Here is a 22,572-nt window from a genome sequence, read left to right on the forward strand (position 1 = left end):
GTATTTTGGAAGACCGAGGGTGTTTCAAAGCTGTTTTAAAATTAACATTTCACTGAGAAAAATCACTCCTGATTCCACCTTTGAGTTGAGGTCATTTTCTCTGCAGGCCTATCTGTCCCCTTATTTGCCAGCCCTTCATTCCTCCCATACTGCCAGACCCACTGGAGACTGTATCACCAGAAGGACTCTCACGCCAAAATGGAGGATTTAAAATAACACTGAGATGTTCAGCTAGGAGAACAAAGATGACAGTGAGAAGCAACATAGTTTATTGGTTCTAAAAAGGAAAGTACAATGACTCATGCTTCATATGCAAACCAGATTGTACTTGTTATTCTGAAGATCATCATGAAAAAAAAGAAAAGAAAAGAGAAGAAAGCATTATTGAGTGTCTATGATCTGCCAGGCGTTCTGCTAGGTACTAGGGGAATTACAATGAGGCCCTGCTTGCAAGCAGTTTATAACTTAGCAGGGGAGGTATGGCTTTTACACAAATACATACAGCACAAAGGGCCTGGGCCTGGCTCATAAATCAGGCCTGCTGTAGACCCCAGTGTCCAGGACATAAAGAGAATGCAAAGAAGAGAGGGGCAGGGACCAGCTTGGAATTGTCCTTGCATCTCCCTTGGCTTGTAGCAGAGAGCTTTACACTCGGTGGGAACTTAATGCTTGCAAGCAAGTTTGCTGACTGAACAAATAAATGTATAAATGAAACAACTAATTTGTTAGTTGATGAATAGGAAAATATTTGTATTATAGGAAAAGAAAAAATAAGGGCATTTTAGGGCTAACAGGAATTGAGGACCGGGCGTGGCAAGCCATTCAGACGTAACTGGGTGGAGGTTGTACCATGAACGAGTCATGGAATGACTCCTGAGACTTCCAGGATGGTAAAGAAAAGAAAGCAAAGGTCAGTCAGTCAGTTCCAAAGAATTTACTGAACACCAACAGAGTGCCCTAAACTGTAGTAGATCAGGTCACTCCTAAGAACAAGGAGAAAGAGATAAAAATACAAGAAAAATGGTGGCAGGATATAAAACCTTGACTACAAGAGATATTTCAATATTTTTGCACTAAACTGATTGAATTGAATTTGCATTTTAACAGGAGTCTTCTAGCAAGGCAATGACCTAATCCCAAAGCCTGAACCTTTAATATTGGAGCTTCAGAACAGTGAGGGAAAGATTTCTGGACAGATTTCTGGCATCATACAGTGTTATAGGCAGCTGCCTCCTTCATCTATGCATAAGGCTGGCCCTGGTTATCTCTCAGACTATGAGCTCCTAAAGGGTAGCGGCAAAGTTCTCTTTGAATAATGCCATCCATATAAGGAGGCTCTGAATAATTGCTATTAATGATGACAATAATTAGAATCTTCTAGTTGTGGGACTATTTTCTATAATATCACCAAGGAGCTTTGGCACCCCACTACATGAGAACCGTTATCCAGCTTCAAATATCATGTAGTTTAACAATTCTTCTACCTAAGAGCATGTGTGATGACCCAGACTTTGCAAATACCTTGGATGCTTTCTGAGATGAACAGTTTATAAGAATCATTGACTCATAGGAAGTTAGAGCCAAGATCAGGGCATAGTGATGCATGCCTGTAATCCTTGCTACTAGAGACACCAAGAATGGTGGATCCCTTGAGCTCAGTAATTCCAAGCTGTAATAGGGCTAAGCCAATCAGGTTTCCACACTAACACCAATATAGTGAGCTCCCAGGAATGAGGGAAGGGAGAGAGGAGTAGAGACCCAGCCTGGCTCAGAAACAGAACAAGTCAAAGTTTAAATATCATTGCACTTACAGCCTAGGTGAGATAGGGAAAAGGAAGGAAAGAGGGATAGAGGAAGAGAGAAAGAGGGGGAAGAGAGGGCGAAAGAGAGAGGAAAGGGGAAGAGAGACAGAGATAGGTGAGGGAAGAGAGAGACAGAGACAAAGAGAAACCAACTGGCTTCCCCCCTTTATAGGTGAGGAAACAGAGTTTCAGAGAAGTAAAGTGAGACCCAAGGTCACACAGTGAGTCAGTGGAAAAGGCCAGATCTGCCTCCAAATCCATAGCTTCTTCCACTATGTGACTAGCAGTCACATGAGCACTTTCAAAATACAGGGGTACTACACAAACAGGAACTTGTTTAATGGGGGCTTGGTGACTTGAAAGAGTTAAGGCTGTTTCCCAAGGTGTCTCACTTACAACCCAGGGAGTGGCTAAAGCAATGGGAGAATCTGGATGAACAGGTTTTCTCATGGCAGAGGGGAAATAAATCAAGGGCTGATAACCCAAGCACCAACTAAAGAATTCACTACCCTCTGTTTGTTCTTTATGGGAATAGTTATAGGTTCTGTCCATCAGCTCAGTGGCAGAATGGCTTTGAGTACATAAGGCTTAAGAGAGAGCAAAAGCCCTTCAAGATTTACAGACTCTTTACTTACAACCCAGCAAAATCAGTAGTACAGATATTCTTTACAGATGGGGCAACTGAGGCTCAGAAGGTTAAATGACTTTGCCCAAAGTCACCCTATTAATACTAAAGACAGGATTCAATCCTGTTTTTCTCCTGGCTCCAGGTTCATCTCTCTTTCCACTACACTACCTGGATTTTCTCAAGCAGCCAATAAGCATTTAATTCTAGATACTGTCCTAAGCACTGGGGATACAAAAAGAGGCGAAAGCCAGTCCCTGCTCATGTTCTAATGGCAGAAACAACATACAAGCAATTAGAGTATCATGATGGAGTCACCATACTCTATGATGATCCCACTCCCATGTAAACAGACATAGCTTTGCCATTATATTGAATGTTATAGTTTAAAGGGCCCTGGAATAGCCAGGTGGGTGGACATGGGCACGGCTTTAGATTAAATGAAATATAAAGAGTTAATCTTTACACTTGCAAATTTATGTCTATCCCCAAGTCTTTCCTGGACTTCCTCTTACTTTAACCCTTCCCTGGGACATGATGGGAACCAGTATTGTGGGCAGCTAGTGGTACAGTAGATAGAGTGCTGTGCCTGGAGTCAAGAAGAACCAAGTTCAAATTCCACCTCAGACAGTATGACCTTGAGCAAGTTAGTTAGCCTCAGTGGGTCTGTTTCCTCAGCTGTAAAATGGGGATAATAATAGTGACTCACCTACCTCTCAGAGTAGTTGTGAGGATCAGATGAGGTGATAACTGTAAAGGGCTCAGCACATTGCCTGGCACATAATAAGAGTTACAGAAATGTTAGCCATGATGTTGATGATGATGTGATGTGTAATTTAGGTCCTGTTTCTGACACAGAACTTGCTGTGTATCTCACTTCCTGCATTTGAGTCTCAGGATCATAGAATCTGAGGGCAGGAAGGCACCTCTGCAGCCATCCCCTCCAATCAGTACATGAAGGAATCACTTCTATCATGTGCCTAACACGTGGCTGTCCAGCCTCTGCTCGAGGACCTCCAAGGAGAAGGAGGGGAGATGCAGCAGAGAGATATTTTTCCAGACACAAAATTGAAACCATCTTTTCCCTCAACCTTCATTTATGACATTTCCTCACTGCCTCCAGACCCTTTTAAAAATTAAGTTCAATTCATTAAACATATAGGATTCACCAGGCAGGTACCAAGGATATAAACACAGAAAATGAAATATAGACCCTGTCCTTGAGGAGATTATAACCTTTCAACGGGCTATTCTGCTTTGGGAGAGCTCGGATTGTTTCCCATTTTTTCCAGACACTGAGCCTAAATCTCTCTCATTGAAAATTCTGCCCATTGCTCCCTATTCTACCCTCCAGAGCTATTCCCTCTTCAGATGTCTGGAATACAGTTACCCACCCCCAATCCCCAGTCTTCTTTTCTTCAGGCTGAGCGTACTCCTTTGCTTCAACCAATCCTATATCATAAACCCAAAGCCTTTCATTGTCTTTCAGTGTCTTGGTTATCCTCCTCTGGACACTTCCCCATTTATCAATGTACAGAGAGCATTGATCCCTTACTTAGAGTCAGGAAAACCTAATCTGAAATCTGGTCTCTGACGTAACTGGCTATATGAATCTGGCAAGTCACTTCATCTTTGTGTACCTCAGTTTCCTCATCTGTAAAAATGGGCATAATAGTACTTTTACTGTCTGTCCCACAAAGTTGTTCCGAGACATGAGGGTTTAATATACTTCAAAGTGTTTGGCAGTGAATCACTAAATAAATAGCGGCTGTTATTTTATATTTGGTTGGGCAAGGTGGCCATGAGTTCGCTATGTTTACAGCCCTGGGTCTCTGTCCAATAGAGAATGTAGATCCTGAGGTTTGAAGCTGGCCCTTACTGCTTACTACATATGTTGTGTGAGTCTCAGTTTCCTTGTCTGTAAAATGAGGAAGTAGATTTCATTAAATGACCTCTAAAGTACCTTCAAGCTCCAAACCCTGTGCCCTGAGTCATCATTGGATTCAACTTTCAGAGTGGAACAGGGTCAGATCTGAGGACATCGTGAGTAATAGAGGGGGCTACCAACAGACTGTGATTGGTAATGGACGGGGCTAGACACAAAGCTATCTAACCTATCTTTCCTGACATTCCAAATTACTCTTCTTCATATACTCTATATTCCAGCCAAATTGGCCTACTCCATTCTTCGCAGACATCTGTTATGGTGTCTCCATGCTATTGTACAGACTATCTTTCATGCCTCAAATGCACTCACTCCTCATGCCCTTCTTTCTGAATCTCTAACTTCCTTCCAAGTCAAAATCAATGCCATCTTCCAGGAAAATTTTGCTGATCTCACTACTTGTTTGTGCTGTTGCCCTCTTCAACTTATCTTGTATTTATATTTCTGTTTACGTATCACATGCTTTAGCGAGGATATAATCTCCTCAAGGACAGGGCCTATATTTCATTTTCTGTGTTTATATCCTTGGTACCTGCCTGGTAAATCCTGTATGTTTAATGAATTGAACTTAATTTTTAAAAGGGTCTGGAGGCAGTGAGGAAATGTCATAAATGAAGGTTGAGGGAAAAGATGGTTTCAATTTTGTGTCTGGAAAAATATCTCTCTGCCCCAGATCTTACGTAATTATTTGTAAATAATTTAAATGGACCAACCACACTGGGAAGACCATTTTTTGATGGATGCCGTTTTTGTACTTTGCTGGTCAGATCAATAAGAAGCCTTTGTGAGGATCTGAGGATCAATGATGGGCATTTTCTGGCCCCTGTTAATTTGCTGATATGGGGGAATGGCCTTCAGAATCAATCTCTACAATTTTTGAAGTTCATATTACACACTCTATTAGGTTGATGAATGAAGCACTTAAAACAATTTATTTAAAGCTTCCCATCTCTTAAAGTGGTAGAAGCCACATTCTAGCTTTGATTTTGGTTGCGAGTTTTGTGATTAGGCAACCCAAGAAGACCAGCCTTCCCTCCCTCTTCTCCCCCACCACAAATTCACTTCTATCCCAGGAAAATCTCTGGGGTTGTATTACAGCTGAGAACTTCTCACTTTGAATAAGATCTAATCTCCTGCTTGTTATAGGACATAAGAGTAAAACTATCTAGACCTTGGTGCCTAGCAGTGGAATTACAATTAGAAAAGCACATGAACAAAAGATTGAATAAGCTCTTTGGAACCCAACAGCAACTATTCAGGTTATTTATTTAGAGGGTGATAGTGACGAGGAGGTTAGAACAGGGCCTGTGAATGTGTTCTGAGTTTGTGCCTCAGGGCCCTGACTGATTCCTTTTCTGGTCTGAGGCCAAAATGCAATCCTTCTGGCCTTCTGTGCTATGTGTGGATGTGGAACATTTTAAAGAGAGAAAAATACACTGTCTTAATACTTTCATTAAAACACAATATTGTCCCAATCATGATTCTAGAGGACTGATTATGAAGAACTCTACTCACCTGGACAAAGACTTGATAGAACAATATGCAGAATGAGGCCCATTTTTGGACATGACTAATATGGGAATGTGTATGTATGTGTGTGTGTATGTGCATGCATACTTACCTATACTTGTTCTAAGGTTTTACTTCTTTTTTTTTCAGTTTGAGGAGGGAAGGGGAGGTGGAAGGGAGAAAAAATAAATGCTTGATAATTAAGATATAATTGAATTTTAAAATGAAAAACAATATTGACCATCTACTGAGCCCTGAAATACAGAACTCCATATGGTCCCTACCTACTAGTAGAAATTTGCCTTATGATTCTCAAACTGTTTTGTTTTGGGTTTTTTTTGGTACTGGTCATGCAATTGAAAGCTTTGCTATCCTTCACTAACTGCTACGTTTATTAATTTTTCTTCTTCATCGGCTCTTCTATATGAAAGGCAAAAACATTCAAATGAGGAGGGCAGAATTTTGATTATTATTAGGTACAGGTTGTAAGTATAATTAATCATTTTTTTTGGTTCTCTCTTTCAGCTCCAAGGTTCCTTGAAGAGAAAGCAGGTGGTGAACCTATCTCCAGCCAACACCCAAAGGCCTAATGGCATTGTGGAGAACTCCTTCCTGGATATTAAGAGAATACGAGTAGGGGAAAATCTCCCTGCAGGACAAACTGGACATCATGTCAACAATGGGCAAAGCCAGTTGATGCCTATGAGCCAGGGGCCTTTGAGGAAAACTAGCACCCTTCCCACTAGTGCCCATTCTCCTGGGAATGGTATATATAACCTGGGGCTAAAGGAGGTCAAGAAAGAACCAGGGGAGACAGTGTCTTGCAGCAAGCACTTGGATGGTCAGATGACACAGGAAAATATATTTCCCAATAGATATGGAGACGCCTCTGGGGAACAGATGATGATGGATCCAGAGCTCCAGGAGTTGTTTAATGAGCTGACAAATATATCTGTGCCTCCTATGAGTGACCTGGAGCTGGAAAATATGATCAATGCCACCATAAAGCAGGATGACCCATTTAATATTGACTTGGGCCAGCAGAACCAGAGGAGTACTCCAAGGCCCTCTTTGCAGATGGAGAAGATGGTGATCAAAAGCGAGTACTCACCGGGTTTGACTCAGGCCCCAGCTGGTTCCCCTCAGCTGAGACCTCCCTCAACAGGACCTGCCTTCTCTATGGCCAGTTCTGCCCTTTCCACCTCTTCCCCAAACCCCTCAGCACCTCCAAGCCAGAATCAGCCCCAGGCTTCTTCGGGGGCAAGTAGGCCCCTGACCAACTGGCAAGAAGTCTCTCATGCCCAACAACTCAAACAGATAGCTGCCAATCGCCAGCAGCATGCCCTAATTCAGCAGCAACAGCAACAGCAGCACCAGCCAAACCAGCCTTCTAGCTGGTCAGCCTTGTCCCCTGCGGTGCCTTCCCCAGGGCCATTTGGCCAGGAGAAAATTCCCAGCCCTTCCTTCCGTCAGCAACAGTTCAGTCCACAGAGCCCAGCCATCCCTGGGGTGCCAGTGAACGGCAGTCAGTCAAAAGTGATGGCCAACTATATGTACAAAGCAAATCCCACCACCCAGAGCAGTCATCTGGACATCCTCATGCAGCAAAAGTCTCAGGACATCAATAGAAACTTCATGAGCAACCCTCACCAGCCTTTGGAGCCGCATCATAGCAACACCAAGCCCTTGTTCCACTTCAACTCAGAACAAGCAAACCAGCAATTGCCTTCAGTTTTGGCTTCCCAAAGCAAGCCTTCTCTCCTGCATTATACCCAGCAACAGCAGCAGCAGCCATCACAGCAGCAGCAGCCGTCACAACAGCAGCAGCAGCAGCAGCAGCCACCACCACCGCTACCACCACCTCCACCACCACAACAACAGGGCACAGTCCCTGCACAGCCACAGCCACCGCCACAGCAGCCACAACCACAGCAACAACCCCAGCCCACCCAAGCCCTGTCCACTCAGCCTCTTCTGAGGTCATCCCTCCCACTACAGCAAAAGATCATGCTTCAGAAAATGCAGGGTCAGCCCATCTCTACATTGCCCTATGCAGTCTCTCAACAGCACAGATCGGTAAGAGCTTTTCAGTCCAACTTTCTGAGTTTATGAGTATCTGTTGGCATTCGATGTATATGACATTTTTTGTGTGGTGCCAGTCTCAGACCCAAAGATAGCAGTGACTTTCCTCATAGTCATCAATCTGTACAAAATTCAGCCCAAGAGAAGACTAGGGGCACATGGAAATTGATGGGGAGGCCATAATAGGCGTCTTCAAATATTTGAAGGGTTGCTACGTGCCAGGGCTATTATATCTGTTCTGTGTAGCTCCTCCAGAAGAAAGAACTAAAAACAATGGAGAGAAATTCTAGGGAAATAGATGTTGGCTTAGTATAAGGAAGAACCTCTTAATAAGGTCCCGTTTAGCTCTAACTCTATGACTTATGATCTATTATATAGATACGTATATGTACACGCACACACACATACACACATATGTATATTTATGGAATTGGCTACCTAAAGATGTAGCAAACTAGCACTACTCACTGTCCAGACAGAGGTTGGATAATGACCAGTGGGGAATATTGTAGAGGGAGTTCCTGCTTTCAAGGATTGGACTAGCATGGTGTTTTCAAACTCAAATGGACATGGGGAGCACTAATCCATGTGCAAGAATCCATGGAGGCCACATATTAGCTTAGTTTTCAAATGTAACATTATCTATGTTTTATTGCATTTTTATTTTTTAGAAAAAATTTTCCAATTACATTTGAAGCTAGTTCAGGCCCCCTCAAAAGTGTTTCTGGCAGTCAAGTTCAGTGTTTGACTTCTAGATTAGATGACCTCTCACCCTTCCAACTTAAGCATTCTATAATCCAGCATTTAGATTTTTTTTGTAGGAGAGTATTTTTATTTATTTTCACGTACTTCTTGCAGTAGTGAACCTGAGCTCTTGACTGTGGGGAAGATTGCATAATTATTAAAAGGATAGTTTGTGAGCATTTAGAAACAGATGTGATTGTTGCTATGAGCCAGCATGATTTCATCAAGAACAGGTCATGCCAGACTAACCTCATTTCCTTTTCTGACAGGGTTACTCGTTTGGTAGATCGTGGCAATGTTATAGATAGCTACATTCCAGCCAAACCTTGAAAACATCTCTGATCTTATATTTGTGGGGGAAAACATAAAGATATGGTCTAGATAATTGTAGTCAGGTGTATCTGGAATCAAGATAACTGGTGGTATTCAAAGTATAATCACTAATGGACCAGTGTCATCTGGGAAGGAAGCCTCTAGTGGAATATGCAGCATTTGAGATCTTTTCCAAATCCAAGATTTTATAATTTTCTGGGAGAAGAGGGAGGCCCAGCATTAATTTGGCAAGAATACAGAACTTGGTTTCACAGGGCCTCAGTTCACCTGTGGAAGTAACATCTCTGGCCTTGACTCTGCACGTCTGTAAAATGAGAGCATTAGCCAACAGGAGGTACCTTCTAGCCTAGAACAATGAACTTAATGATTAGAATTTAGATCTTCTAATACAGGATTTATAATAAGATATATAAGATTTATAATAAGATAATGCCCTACAATTGGCATTATTAAAGGAATTTTATTCTATTGTCCATAGTGTACAATATGAATATTAAGTAAGAATTGGTGTACAAAGTAAGAAAGAAAGTGAGTAGAAACTGTATTTGGGGAAATATGTTTGAGTTCTGTCATGGGCACCACCACTGACCTACAAACATGAGGAGAGAATATAACATGTCTTCACAGCCTCACTTAAATATATTTACTGTGTCAGTCAATCAGTCAACAGAAGTTTATCACATGTCTTCCGGGTGCTGAGCACTGTGCTTGGCACCAGAGATGTATTCGAAGAATGAAACAAGTCCTTCTCTCAAAGTGATTACATTCTAACATCACACTGCCTTTAACACATACAATGCTGAAGAAAAATTCCTCTTTTCCCTCATCTGTATGTATGTATATGGACCTTTAAAGATGTAAAGTACTTTACGTGTGTTCTACAGGCAGCATTAATGTGTTAAGGTTCAAGTGGTCTATCCAAAGTCTCCTTCTGAAATTGCATGTCTATTCTAATCACCTCTTCAGGTCCATTCTAGCCCTATTCATCCATCTCTATCCAAAGTATCCTCTGGAGCTACTGTACACAAAATTGTGAAGTGAGCTACGTCTGCCTTTGATGCAGATCTACTCAGCTTTTAGCAGCTCCTCTCCTTCCACCAAAGTGCCCTTTTTCTAGCTCCTTTATGGGCATTGCCCTTCCAGGAAGCACTCTTCTCCTCAATGGAAAGCGTGTGGGATTTGGAGTCAGAGGACCTAGGTTCAAATCCAGCCTCTGCCATTTACTATCTGTATGGTCATGGGCAAGTCACTCAATCTCTCTGGGCCTCAGTTTTCTTATCTGTAAAATTAGGGGGTTGAATTCCATGACCTTGAAGGTCTCTCCCAGCTCTAGATCTATGTTATCTGACTATTTGGCAGTAAGTGGTTATGAATTAATGAGATAAATAAACCATTGCTGTTCCATTTGTCAGCTAGTATGTCACTGCTGTGCAATATCGTGCCAAAACATAAATGCATTCCCCAATTCCTTAAACACGTTCTTAATTAAAGAGGTATGAGAAAGGTGGTTATTGGTAGGCATCATGGCAGGCCATTGGTAGAAATACTTTTAACTGAGGTAAGGGAATACTAGGGAATCGACACCTCTCAAACCATGCCCCAGAGGCATATGCCCACTTCCTTTTGCTTAAGGGGGATTGGACCAGATGAATGGATGACTAAAAATATCATTTATTAAGTGTTTACTATGTGGCAGGCTCTTTGCTAAGTGCTGAAGCTAAAAATATAAAAGTGAGACAGTCCCTACCCTAAAGGCAAGACAACACATATGATGGGATATTATGTGGAAGTGAACTTTGGCCTGGGGAGTCTCAGGAATGGTGAATTGATTCACAGGCCAAAAAGAAGGGTAGTATTGATTTAATTACTGTACTCAGATCAAGACATGCAAGAGAGGGCAGAGCGTTTATGCATGATGACAGAGAAGATGACAAAATGGCCAGAATAAACAACTAAATGGAATGTCTGGTCAGGTCTGGGGCTACTAGATGAGTTTGTATTCATTGATCAGTGAAGACATCTCAGTTCCATGGCAAGAATTTCAATTGAGTAAATTCACTTCTCTAGGGATTTGGGGCATGGTTTCTGGTATTGTCAGGAAGGTGTTGTTGGAGCTGGGGTGGGCCAGAGAAAGGCAATGGTAGTGATAGGAGGGGGTAAATGGCATGATGGGGTAACAGTTGGATGGTGTCTGAAGACCATCTCAGGAGTTCCCTCCCAGTTCTCTAATTCTGTGAAGTGTCACCAGACATCTTAAATCCAAATGAATTCCATCCCCTTCCAAGTTGCCATTTTGGGAGGCCATTACTTGAATTCTGTTTGAGATTTCATATTGGGAGCTATTCTAGGGTCTGTGACACATTCTTTTGAATATGCTCAAAACCAGTCATCCTTCATCCTTGAGAGGTGGGTTTGATTTTTGGAAGGAGACAAGTCATTTGGAGTCAATTCTGGGGAATGAGGCTCTCAAGTTGGGGGAAAGTATAACCATCAAGTACCAAAATGAGGTGAGGATGATAATCAAGGATATGTTATTACATGTCTATACACTGTTTCTGAAGGTCCATGTGAAAACTTTCACACATCAAGACTTTGGAACAGATATAATTTCACTGATGTGAGTGCTTCTTCTACCTGCACAGACTGTAATCTCTTAGTAGTCTTAGTTTCTGGAGCCAAAATAAATCATCACTTAAAAGGCAACCTTCTAGTGAAGACTTTTAGAACTTAAGATGGTCTTTGGATGACAAATATGGCCAGGTTAGTTTTTAAAGCCTCTCTGCTCCAATAGGGCCTACCCAAAAGATTTTGTTTTTCATGGTAAGAGCCTTGAAATCCCAGAGGCACCATCATGCCATGATGAAGCCTCAGAATAGGATTTTAGCAGAAGACTCTGATACTCGTCAACAAACATTTATTAAGCACCTACTGTGTTCGAGGCACTCTGCTAAAAACTGGAGATACAAAGAAAGGCAAAATATTTCCTGCCCTCAAGGAGTTCACATTCTGAAGAGGGAAACAACATGGAAACAACTTGCACAAACAAGATGTATACAGGTTCGGTTGGAGGCAATCTCAGATGGAAGGAACTAGCAGTAAGGGGGACTAGGAAAGATTTCTTGCCAAAGGGTAGATTTTAACTGAGATTTGAGAGAAGCCTGCAACTTCAGAAGGTGGAGACAAAAAGAGAAATCATTCTGGACATAGGGCATAGCCAGTGAAAATACATAGTCTGGAGATGGAGTTTCTTGTTCAGGAAACAACAAGGAGCCCAGTGTCACTGAATGGTAGAGTAGATGGAAGGAGGTTAAGTGAAAGAGGCCTGGAAAGGTAAGAAGTGCTTTAAAGTTTACTCAGAGAATTTTATGTATGATCCTTGATGTAATAGGAACCACTGGAATTTATTGAATTGGGGGAGACAAGGGGTGACATAGTCAGACCTGAATTTAAGAAGATCACTTTTGGCAGCTGAGTAGATACTTGAGTATAGAGATCAATATGAAAGCTATTGGAATAGTCCACTTATGAAGTGATGTCCAGGGCCTGGACAGGGATAGTAGCAGTGTCAGAGGAGAGAAGAAGGCATATATAGGGATGTTACAAAGACAGAATTGACAGTACTTGGCAAGTAATTGAGTGGAGGAGGTAAGAGTGAAAAGTCCAGAATAATACCTAATCTGGATGACTGGGAGGATGGTGGTACCCTCAATAATAATAAGGCACTTAGGAAGAAGAAAGGTTTGGAGAGGGAAAATACTGAGTTCAGTTTTGGACATGTTGAGTTGAAGATGTCTCCAGACATCCAATTCACATTTGATAAACAATTAGAGTTTTGAGGCTGGAGGTCAGGAGAAAGATTAGGGCTGGATCAATATGTCTGAGAATCATTGGAATGGAAATGGTAATTGAATTTGTGAGAGCTGATGAGGGTACTGAGAAAAATAGTATAGAGAGAGAAGAGAACAGGGCCCAGGACAGAGCCTTGGTGGATACCCATGGCATACTCTGTGAGCATTCAAGGCCTTCCACAATACACCACAACCTTAGCTTTCTTCCCTTAGCAAATATTAGTTACTTCTATGTACTCTGTGCTCCAGTAAATCATAATACTCTGTTCTTGAACCTGCCTTGTGCTCTCCTGCCCCCTTGCCTTTACTAAAGCTGCCTGGAAGGCCTGCTCTATCCAAACTTTTTAACTGCTAAAATCTTAAGATCATAGAATTAGAGATGATATTTAACTTTAAGATCTTTTAACCCAAATTCTCTAATTTACAATTGAGGAAAGTGAGGTCAAGAGAGGGCTTACATAAGATCCCACAGGTAGTAAGTGAGAGAGTTTGGATTTGAACTTAGGTCCTCTGCCTCTAAAATTCCACTTTCTCCATTATCGTAGCCCACGTGAATAACAGCCTTATCCCTCAGGCATCATCTAGCACTACTAAATCTCTTATCATAAAATGCTTCATTTTGTAGTGACCTATATCTGTGTCTTATACCCTTACTAGACTATAAGCTCTATGAGGACTCAGGCCATAACTGACCTAACCTTTGCATTTATCCCAGCACCAGGCACAATCCTCCACTCATAATTACCTATTAATTTGTAGAGTTTTTATTATTACATTATATATTGTATCATTATATTTGTTCATATATTAATTAGCTATTAATTTGTACAAATTCATAGAGTGAAGATGAAGGTTACATTTTTTAAACTCTCATTACTTTCTAGTTAGGCAATGCCTATAGGCCAAGAGTTCACAGCTCGGAGTTGTTTTCACTCAACCATCCCCAACAGACCACAGAAATGTGTGTTCTTGTCCTGGAATAGTTATCTCTATTTTTCATGTCTTAAGATAGGGAAGAGCCTAACACTCCAGCTTCCTGAGTGGAAATGCTAGTCTTATCATTTCTTTGTTTGTCACACTCATTTTGTGTCAGACTTGGGAAGATTTGCAATGGGATTTATGAACTGGAGTCCTCTTGGCCTTAGAAATGGAGGATCTTCTAGGCTCCCTAGCACAGAAGGGCAGTATATCATTTGTGTATCTGAGGGTGGCATTTTGGTAGCAAGGGTTGGAAAAGAAGTGACCTTCTTCACTTTTCACAGCCTCCTGCCCACCCCAGGCCAGTTCAAGGAAGTTCAAATAGGAGCCCTGCCCTGGGACATTCTCCCTCCTCTCTGTTCCCTGCCCCAAACATTTCATATCTGCTGCCCATTGCCCTGGAATGAGATCATTCCTGAGCAAACACACCATGGGATTGCTGCAGGAACCCTTATTGTTTCACCTCCAAGATGAGATGCGGAAGACTGGGAGACTTAGGGTTTCACAAAATGTCTTCAGCAGTTCTGATAATGTCTGGAAGTTGGCAAATGTAGCTACCTCACTCACTTAATTATTGTTCCCTGCTTTATTTGAGGACTAGGAGAGAGGGTGTAGGGAGAGGATAAATGCATGTGTTTCTGATTTATTTCCAAGTAATTGAATACTTGTTTTAGGTTTGGAGAAGTTATTTGTTGTCCAAAGTACATGAGGCTCTGTTCCAAAGGGGTTTTTCCCTTTGAACCAAGAAGTATGTTCTTTTTTTCATAGCTATGTAATCAAATGCTTAAAAGCGTGAATTTCTTTCTAATTTTGGATCTATAAAACTCAAGTAGATTGCATATTTAGTTCAGAATTCACCCATCTCCAAAAATTCTGGGAAAGAAGAATAGGAAGTTTCTTCTGACTTAATGGCTACCTTTTCTCTTTTGGACTCAGGCCAGACTCCTCAATGTAACACTCAGGACTCTATGTAATCTGTTCCCATTCAACCTTTCCAAATTTATCTCCTGCTATATACTAACAAATTTCTGCTCAGGCAAGTTGATTTCTTTCCCCTAAAACATATAAGCATATTCATTGTGCTAATTCCTACCTCCCTGCCTTGGCTCATACCTAACTCCTACATATTTTCCTAAAAGATCTTGTCTGAATTCCTCTTTTGTCTCTTTCACGGTTTGTCTTTCACTATCTGTTGTTGTTCAGTCACTTTTCAGTCATGTCCAACTCTCCATTTGGGGTTTTCTCGGCAAAGATACTAGAGTGTTTTGACATTTCCTTCTCCAGCTCATTGTACAGATGAGGAAACAGAGGCAAACAGGGTTAAGTGACTTGTCCAGGGTCACACAGCAGTACTTTTGAAAATAATAATGTTGGACTCAATCACTTCCAAGGTTCCGTTATCTCTAAACCTAGGATCCTTATGTGTGTCTCTGTGACCTCCACTTTGTTATCTGGTTGTTTTTTCTTTTGTGGACAGATTTTATTCTGCCCAGGACTAGATAGTGCTAGGCACACACCTGGTGCTCAAGAAATACCTGCTAATGGGTGGACAAATTCACCCAGTTGTAGGACCAGAGGCCTTCTCGTCACAAATTTGTTCACTTTCTGAGAGGAACCAGGACAAAATCCTCTGCTGATCTTAAGGTAAAGTATTGGTTAATGGCAGTGACAGGAAAGAAGAAAGTAGTGTTCTAACAGCAAGGAATTGAATTTCCACTGAGCAAATATTAGTCATGAATTCAGTACACTGAAGAAATGTCAGGAAGATGCCCTCAACCTCAATTGACATTGGGTGAGAAGAAACCAGTGACATGTTTGCTTGTTTTTCCTTTTTCTGAATTTAGAAGTAACATGAGTGCTTTTAGAAAGCGTATCCTGAAACTTTATACAGATAATTCCTTTATGTTCTAGTCACTGACTATTGCTTAACAATAACAAATTAAAATTCTTTATTGATAGACTTCAAGTCTACTGGGGTTTCAACTAAATTCATTTTAGTAAACAATAAATGTCAGACTGGCACAGTGGATAGAGAGCTGGCCTCAGAATCTGGATGACCTGGATTCAAATCCAAGCCCTGGGATGCTGGGCATCACTTAACCTCTCTGTGCTCTTGGAAACTAAGTTGCTGAGAAAGTGCCAACCTGTTTGCAGAAGGATGTCCTCCTCTGGAAATTCCCCATGCCCATGAAGTCACGGCTTCTATCCCTTTCCCCATCCTTATTAGTTCTCAGGAGTTTTGAATTTGAGTTTTGTCTTTGACATTTGAATATGTTTTGACATTTCTGAAGGAATGTCAGTCAACCAAACATTTTTAAACACTTTATTTATTTGCTTGCTTGTTTGTTTGTTTATTAAGTGCCAGGCACTGTGTTAAGGACCAGGAGTGCAAAAAGAGGCAAAAGACAGCGCTTGCCTTAAAGATGCTTACAGTCTTACAAGGCAACATGTAAGCAAATATGTATGAACAAGCTATGTACAGGATAAATAGGAAATGATTCAGAGAGGGAAAGCCCTAGAATTAAGAAGGAGTAGGAAAGATTTCTTGTAGAAGATGGGATCTTGGTTGGGTTTTAAAGAAAACCAGGGAAGTTGGAGGGCAGATATGAGCAGGGAGGAAATTTCAGGCATGGGAGATAGCTAGAGAAAATACCCAGAACCAAGAGTAGGGGGCTCTGTTGTAAAACAGCAGGGAGGCCAGTGTCACTAGATCAAAGAGTATATGTCAGAGAGTAAGGTATAAGTAGGAGGGGGCTAGGTTATAAAGAACTTTGAATGCCAAGAAGAAGATTCTGTATTTGATCCTGGGAGGAATAGAAGCCATTGGAGTTTATTGAGGAATGACACGGTCAGATCTGCACTTTAAAAAAAAAATCATTCTAGTGGCTGAAAGATTGGTTTGGAGTAGAGAGAGATTTGAGGCAGGCAGACCCACCAGTAGGCTATTACAGTAGTCCAGGTGTGAGGTGATGAGGACCTGTGTCAGAGGAGAGAAGGAATGTATGTATTTGAGAAATTTTGCAAAGGTCAAACTCACAGATCTTGACCACAGATGGATATAGGGAGGTGAAAGTTGAGGAGTTAAAGATGAGCCAGCCTGGGGGACTGGGAGGATAGTGGTTTATCCTCTCAAATAATTGAAAAGATAGGTAGGGGTGGGGAACCTGCAGCCTAGAGGCCACATGTGACCCTCTAGGTCCTCAGGTGCAGCCCTTTGACTGAATCCAAACTTCACAGAAAAAAGATTTGTGCTGTAAAACTTGGACTCAGTCAAAAGGCCACATCCAAGGTCCTAGAAGGTCACATGTGCTCTCAAGGCTGCAGGTAGCCCAACCCTGTTCTAGGAGGAAAGATGATGTGTTTGGTTTGAGACATGTTGTTTATGATGTCTACTGGACATCCAGCTCAAGATATCTCAAAGGCAATGACAGATGCAATACTGAAGGTCAGCAAAGAGATTGGGGCAGGATAGGTAAATTTGAAAATCATCAGCATGCAGAGGGTAATTACATCCATGAGGGGCAAGCGAGATCACCAAGGATACCACTTGTAATATACAGCAAGAAGAGAAAAGACCCAGGATAGAACCCTGAGGAACACTGGTGGTGAGAGAACATGATCTGGAAGGATCCAGCAAAGGAGAGGGAGAAGGAGCTGTAAGAGAGGCAGGTGAGTAGTAGGCAAGGAGAGAATAGTATCCCAGAAACCTAGAGAGAAAACAGTATCAGGGAGGAGAGGATGATCGCTCAACAGTGCCAAAGACCACAGAGATTCAAGGAGAATGAGGACTAAGGAAAGGTCATTGGATTTGACTACTAAGAGATCATTGGTAACTTTAGAGAGAGCGGTTTCCATGGAACAATAAAGACTAAACCCTTATTGTAAAGGGTTTAGAAGAGAGTGAGAAGAGAGAATGTGGAGGAAATGATTACTGAATAGCACTCCCATGAACTCTTGCTAGGCTGATGGCAAATAATAGTAATTTTCCCCACAAATACAACAGTGTTGCTACAATTGTTTATGTATAACCATGATTGAATTAAAGTGTAGGGCTTAAGGGACAAATGACAGTGGAGGGTAGTGGAAAGGGCAGTGACATTAGTCAAAAGATCTGGGCTTGAATCCTGGTTCCACATGCATTAAACATATGGCATCAGGCAGATTGCTTTACCTCTCAACCTCAGTTTCCTGATCTGTAAAATAAAGGTAGCAATAATCGCCTGTATTTATATAATACCTTTTTGGGCACTGTGCTAAATGCTTTTCAAAGATTAACTCGTTAGATACTCACAAGTACTTTGGGAGATAGGAGCTATTATTATCTGTTGAGGAAACTGAGGCAGAGGTTAAGTGACTTGACCAGGATTGCAGAGCTAGTAAGTGTTTGAAGTTGGATTTGAACTCATCTTCCTGACTCCAGGCCAAGCACACAGACCTGCACTGTGCCACTTAGCTGCCCCTTAGTGAAAATACTTGCTCTCTGTGCCTCATGGGATTGTCATCAGGATCCAGTGAGAAAAATCAGTGTGTAATATTGTGTAATCATGTAGTGCTATTTAAATGTTAGCTAATAAATTGTGCCATCGGGATTATCCTAAAACAGAATTTTGAAATGGAAAAAAAGGTATGATTTTTAGCACTCTCCCACCTCCTCTTGCAGTGTCTTCCAGAGACTTCATCATCCCCAGGCACCTCTCCTATATCTATTTCCATCTAGGCTTTACGCTTGGCTGGTGGACAACCAATCCCCACTAAGGGTTTTGTTGATAAGGATGAAAAGTCCTATCCCATCTCAGGAGTCTTTACTTTTTAGTAGAAAATTTTTGAATATGGAAAAGCTTTAATGAACCAAAAAGAATGAATCTAAAAGAATTTCAGGCATCCTGACATGTTAGGGAAACTGCTGGGTGCTAGGCTTCCAGTAGTCCTCAAATTACACCTATTTGAAAATAGCCCCAAGTGTCCTTGATCTCTAAAATTTTCAGTTTGTTATCAAACCAGGCAAAATTGAATCTTTTTCTTCTAATTTAGGAAGAAGTCTTCTTTCTTAGTAAGTTCACTGAACGTATCTTGCCAGATAAAACAAAATGTAATAGATATGGTACATACAGAAGAAAACTATCAATGGAGAGGAAAAGAGCATTTCACAGGAAATACTCTCCAAAAGGGATAGCAATAAAACTCATGGCTTCAGATGTCTATACACAAATTTGCAGAGCTTGGGTAATAAGCAAAATGATGAATATGTTGTTCATGGAACTCAGAGGTAGAACAACATTAGAGACTACCACGTCCAACTTCCTCATTTAGTGATGAGAAAACAAAGAGACACACAGAGGTAAAATAAAAGTCATAAAATGTTAGAATTGCTGTCCTGATTGGTGCGTGCCTCACAAGGACCACTCTATCAAAACAGACTCCAGTTCTGCTTCACTTTACTCCCTACCACCTTACCATCAGTAAATGCTTCCCCTCACCCCATTTTCTCATTCTAGAAGCATAATCAAAGACAGGACAGCCTGCCAATCTACTCTCCTTTGGCTCCACTCACCATCCCAGTAACTTTCCAAGGCAAAATTCCCCTCCTAGGTTACGGCTTCCCCAGATACGTTGTCTCACTCGTTAAAATGTTAGCCATTTGAAAACAAGGTCTGGCTTCACTTTTTTATTTGTATTCTCAGCACTTGTCACAGTAATAGTGTTGTTGACTATGACCACGACAGGAGTACTATCACAATGAGTATTACTATTAAGCACATATAAGTGTCTAATCAATTTTTTAATTCATTCATTCATTTTAGGATTCACCTAATCCAAACTTCTCATTTCACAGATAAGAAAACAGACTGAGATTAAATGGCTTCCTCATGATCATACATCATAAGTATTGGTACTGGGATTCCAATCCAGATCTCCTGACTGCAGATTTAGCATCCCTTCCATTAAACCACCATGTCTCTCCCAGTTATCAATATGAGACTTGGTTGAATTGTGACTCATGATGAGAATATGGTTATGAATAATTATAATGCATTCAGAAATAGAATAGCATTGTAGAAGAAGAAGATATATTCATTTGGCAATCCACATGAAATCTATAATCTGAGAGGGGTGGAATATGGGGTAAAGAACATTTGGATTAGCATTTTGTAGTGAAAGTATATTTCAACATACATAACCTATATCAAATTGCTTGCCATTTTAGGGAAGGGAAGAGGATGGAGGGAGGGAGAAAAATTGGAACTCAAATTTTATAGATAAATGTTAAAAATTATCTTTATGTGTAATTAGAAAAATAAAATACTAGGGTTTTTTAAAAAGTGTATTTCAGGCCACCTGACCAGAAAGAGGAAATGGATAATGAGTTCAAGAAAGAGTTCATGAAATTACCCAAAGACATGGCAGAGTAATGATCATGGACTTCAACTATCTGGGTGCCTGCTGGTATTTTCCCTTTAGCAAAGACAGAACAGTTCACAAATTGTTGGCTTGCTTTAAAGAATGCCTTCATTCTTTAAATGCTAGAGGGAGTAATAAAGGAAACCACTATATGGATCTAATTCTGACCAATATGGAGGAACTGATTGCCTAGGAGGAAATGTTGGAAACTTGGGAAAAAAGAGGATACTCCATCATAGATTTTGTAATGGATAAGGAGAGGAAAGCTGAACATCAGCCTAAATTAGTGTGTGAGAAGTCAGGAGAGAGATGGTTGTTGAAGAATTCAGAAAGAAAAAAAAGAGTAGGATCTCATAACCTAAATTACACAAGGAAGGTTTACCTCAGAGATGATGGGATACTATTCCTCTCAAGAAATTTTAGTGACACAAACAGAAATAATTCTGATGAGAAAGAAAAAGATGAAGCAGTCCAAAATTACTAATATAAATGTACAGGGAACTCGTAGATTATATTGGGTTTTAAAAGTACATATGCACATTAAAATATGGACAGGAAACTGATGGTGAAGACAAAAAAGTGTTTAGAATAATTTCTGGGATGCCAAAGCTCAGAACAAACTGAGACTTGTAATATATGTTAAGGACAATAAAAAGGGCACTATTTACTTTTTTTAAGCTACAATGAGGGTAAAAAGAAGATCAAAGAAAAAATAGGAAGTAGAAGAAGAGAGAGGTCAGAGTGAATGAGATGATGATAAGGGATGATGGGAAGACATATTCAGCTCTTATTTTTGTCCTTGTTTTTCTACCAAGGAGAAATATCTTTGAAGAATGTTCTGATGGGAAAGTGGTACAAAAATTTTGAACAGAGAGAACTGAAAACTAAGATATATGAGGGGGCAATAAGAGTACCTAGTTACACTAAATGAATTCAAGTTATCAGACCTGCATAACAACTAAAAGAATTTCTTGATGTAACTGTTGAGCTACTATAAATGTTCTTTGAAAATTCAAGAAAAATGAGAAAGAGCATCCTAGAACTGGGCAGATTCCTGATTTAAAAAAAAAAAAGCAGTAGAGTGGATTTTCCAGAAATATAGGCATATAAATTTGATTTTGGCTTTGATTCCCATCAAAATTTCATTAGATGCTATTAAAGAGAATGTGAATATTTAGAAAAAGCAGAGATCACTATCAGACAAAGTCTCATAAACAATATATCATGCCAGATTAAGCCCCTTTTCCTTCTTGACATTTTCTAGAATGGGTTGAAAGGATTCCATAGACATAGTATATTTGAATGGCAGCAAATCACTGAACAAAGATTCTCATGATCTAATGGATAAGATATGGAAAAAGGTAGGCTAGGTACTAATACAAGTAAGTGTAATCAGAACTGGTTGAATGATTGGACCCAAAGGGTATGGTCATTAATAGATCAATAATAATTTGGAGGGATGTACCTAAGAGAGCCTCAAGGATCTAACTTCAGCTCTGTTGTGTTCAATATTTCTATCAATGACTTGGTTAATAAATAATAAATAAATAATAATAAATTTAATAATAAATAAAGCCTGGAATGAATGCTTCTAAATTTGGAGATGACCCAAAGCTAGGTAGTATAGCCAACACATTGGATGACACAATCAGGATCCAATATGATTGTGAGAGGCCACAATTATGGCTGTGCTCTAATAAGATGAAATTTAATAGGAACAAAAAAGAATTACTGTACTTGAGGTGGACACATCAGCAGCATAATACAGAATGAACATTTCTGAGAAAAAGCTTAGTGGTTTAATGGATTATAAACTCTGTATATGTCACCAGAATGAAATGACAGCACAAAAAAATAAGAGTTAATTCAATTTTTAAAAACAACATAATGCCCAGAGGCAGCTGGCAGCTCAGTGAATAGAGCACAAGGGCTAAAGTGAGGAAAGTTTGACTTCAAATCTACCCTCAGACGTTTCCTGGCTATAAGGGAAATCATTTCATCTGTCTGCCTTAGTTTCCTCAGCTGTAAAATAGGAATGATAACACTGTCTTCCGTGGTTGTTGTGAGATGCAAATGAGATAATATTTGTGAAAAGTATTTAGGACAGTGCCTGGCATGGAGTAGGCTATATAAATGCTTATTCCCCTCCATCTTCTTCCCTCCCCCAGAACAAGGGAGGTTGTAATACTACTATGCCCTACCTTAGACAGGCTGCATCAAGAATATTGTATTCAGTTCCAGATGCCATTTTTATGAAGAATATTTATGAGATAGAGTCTATCCAGATGAAGGTTACCAGAATGGCAA

The 22,572-nt window shown here is 40.5% G+C and overlaps 1 protein-coding gene across 1 annotated transcript in view; it reads left to right on the top strand.

Moving 5' to 3' along the window:
* MAML2 (mastermind like transcriptional coactivator 2) overlaps window positions 1–22,572 on the top strand; it is a 427,023-nt gene that overhangs the window by 279,606 nt on the left and 124,845 nt on the right. The window contains exon 2 of the mRNA XM_072616389.1: window positions 6,407–7,957. Within this exon, the coding sequence (XP_072472490.1) occupies window positions 6,407–7,957 (1,551 nt within the window). The remainder of the gene's footprint in view (window positions 1–6,406; window positions 7,958–22,572) is intronic.

Source organism: Notamacropus eugenii, chromosome 5 (assembly GCF_028372415.1).
Source record: "Notamacropus eugenii isolate mMacEug1 chromosome 5, mMacEug1.pri_v2, whole genome shotgun sequence".
NCBI classification, from domain to species: Eukaryota; Metazoa; Chordata; class Mammalia; order Diprotodontia; family Macropodidae; genus Notamacropus; species Notamacropus eugenii.